Source organism: Orycteropus afer, unplaced genomic scaffold, assembly GCF_000298275.1.
Source record: "Orycteropus afer afer isolate SDZICR_OR568_19922 unplaced genomic scaffold, OryAfe1.0 scaffold00267, whole genome shotgun sequence".
In the NCBI taxonomy this organism is placed as follows: domain Eukaryota; kingdom Metazoa; phylum Chordata; class Mammalia; order Tubulidentata; family Orycteropodidae; genus Orycteropus; species Orycteropus afer.
In genome coordinates, this window is record NW_006921854.1 from 1,747,820 (window position 1) to 1,750,545 (window position 2,726).

Here is a 2,726-nt window from a genome sequence, read left to right on the forward strand (position 1 = left end):
AAAAAAAAAAAAAAAAAAGAAAGAAAGAAAGAAAATTGAGCTGGAGTTTCTTCTTTGTAACATTCTAAAATGTTTATAGATAGAAAATGAATCATTCTAAAATCAGTGACATTGCATTTCAGTAGCTTATACAAGATTGGTGGGTTCAGAGCTTGTGAATTATTCCTTCTCATTGTAAGGATACATCTCACAATGTCTTTGTTTCCCCACACTGCCTCCTGAACCATCTCAGTAAGTACATCACATTGAAAAACCTTTGGAAAGATGTGAGCTTGGTTCAAAGGCAACAGAGCTTGGTAGAAAGAGTGGAATTTCAGGCAGATCTGGGTTCTGATATTGATCTTGGAGTCATCACAGCTTCCCTGGACTCATTGTTGTGAGAATGACTGATATGTGAAAGCGTTTGGCAAATCACCGGGGACAAGGAGAATCTTAAATATGCTTTCCTTTCTTGCCCCATCTCCAACTTTAGTCAGATGTCACTAAGAAGACATGTATGTGTGTATGTGTGGATAAGCATGGGCCAGAATGAGATGGGGTATTAGAGAAAGTTTTCTCAGAGGTAATCTTTATTCCTAAAAATGACTGCCTTTTTGAAAATTCCAAAGTGCCGTGGTCAGGCAGATGACATAGTTGGCATGCTAGCCATCCAGAAAGTGCCCCTGAATGTCTAAATAATTTCAAAATTTTTATTTTGTCTTTTCTCTTTCTTTTCCTCCCTCCCCCCTTCATTTAACAAATAACCTCTCAGTCCTGTCCCTATAAGGATTTATCTTAGGGATGGCACCGAGAATCAATATTTGTTGACGTCAACTTCAAATACTTTGCCCAGCAGATGAGACTTAAAACAAAGGACATGAGCCAAAATACATTTTGTGATAACATTTTTTTTCTCTCTTTAGAAAAAAAATATGTACAAAAATGCTAAGAAGAGCCAACATGGAAGTGTCAAGAGAACATTCTGGTAGGTACAGACAAGGGAGCTCCTTCTCTCCAAGGAGGTACACATTAGTTATCACCATGCTAGAAAAATGAGATGCAATTAAAATCCTAGAACAATGAAAAGCCATAAAGAGAAGCTGTTGCTCTGGGGCTGTATGTTATAGATGCACTGATGACCTTTCCGTAAAATAATACTGTGCAAACTGTAAAATACTCATTTTCATAGAAAGCCCATACAATATGGTATACAAAACAGTTGAGTTGACAGGGAGACTGGTGCTGGCTGCTTTTTTTTTGGGGGGGGGGAGGCGGGGCAGAAGGCTTTCCAATGTCACCTGCCTGCCCAAGGAAATAGTTCTGGAAAGTTCTTGAGTTTTTCAGGTGGGCGAGGCCATTATCTAAGAAAGAATCATCTAACCCCAAACCCAGCCAAACCAATTGCTATCAAGTTGGTTCTGATTCAGTGACCCTATGGGATAGAGTAGAACTGCCCCATAGGGTGTCCAGGGTTGTAAATCTTTACAGAAGCAGACGGCCTCATTTTTCTCCAGTGGTGGGTTTGAACTGCCCATCTTTCAGTTAGCTGCCAAGCACTTAAGCATTGCACCACCAGGACTCCTCTCATCTAACCCCAACGCCCACTAAGTCCCGGATTCTCTGCCAATTGTATCAACAAGCAACTTCACTAATTTCTTACTATTAATGTAAAATGCAACAACCTGATAAAGCATCAGAGCACAAAGCTCCTTTTGAAAGTAATGTTTCTTCTTTTGCACAATTGATTTTAACCGACACTGTCCTCCCTGTAACTCAAAGGTTTGATTTTCATTAAAATTCAAACATTCTAGAGGAGGCAGCAACTGTAGTAACAAAAGGTTAAAGTGAATTGTTATATTAATTTTGTGTTTATAAAACTGAGAAAAGAAAGTTTGTGTACAAATATCACAAAATAACATCAACCATTGAGTAAATGTGGTTCTTCAATGCACACCTGTACAAGAAGAAAATTTTGTTGGTTTTAAAATTCTGGCATAAATATATTAAAGCTGACCAAAAAAAAAAAAAAAAAATCAGGGCAAGCTACATCACTTCCTCATACAAAAAAATGTACAAAACATTAGCCTGTAACTAGATAAACATAATACTTGTCTTCACAGTTGGACATTGAGTAACTGTGTGTCTTGAAGTATCGAATTGGAGGATGGTAAAAAAAACATCTTGTAGCCCATCAGTCTTCTCAGGTAACTTCTGTCATGGAGGCAGAGTGATTCTGCAGAGAAAACACGGGCAGATAAAATCTTAGAGGTGGGCTGAGGGACTCACGTACACACTCACTTTTCCCTGGATAAGCCTGTTGCTGTCTAACTGATTACAACTCATGGTCAGCCCATGTGTTACGGAGAAGACCTAAGCTCCACAGGGTTTCCTTGGTTGTAATTTATGGAAGCAGATCGACAGGTCTGCTTTCATGGGACCTTCAGAGGGGTTCAAACCACCACTCTTTAGTAGATGAGCACAAACCACTTGTATCACCCAGGAATCTCTTTAAGGAGTTCTGGTGATGTAATGGTTAAGGTATTTGGCTGTCAACCAAGAGGTTGGTGGCTCAAATCCACCAGCCACTCCACGGAAGAGACACAAGGCAGTCTCCTTCCCTTCCATAAAGATTTACAGCCTTGGAAACCCAGAGGGGGTTGCTATGGGTCAGAATCAACTGGATGGCAGTGAGTTTGGTTTTAGTTTTCAGAGTCTCCTGACTTTTGCTCAGGCTGTGGCTTCTCCCT

The 2,726-nt window shown here is 39.9% G+C and overlaps 1 protein-coding gene across 1 annotated transcript in view; it reads right to left on the reverse strand.

The window, feature by feature from the left end:
* Positions 1-2,179: 2,179 nt before the first annotated feature.
* Positions 2,180-2,726, reverse strand: part of PLPPR1 (phospholipid phosphatase related 1) — a 122,374-nt gene continuing 121,827 nt past the window's right edge. Inside the window, exon 7 of the mRNA XM_007950318.2 lies at positions 2,180-2,212. Coding sequence (XP_007948509.1) covers positions 2,180-2,212 — 33 coding nt within the window. The remainder of the gene's footprint in view (positions 2,213-2,726) is intronic.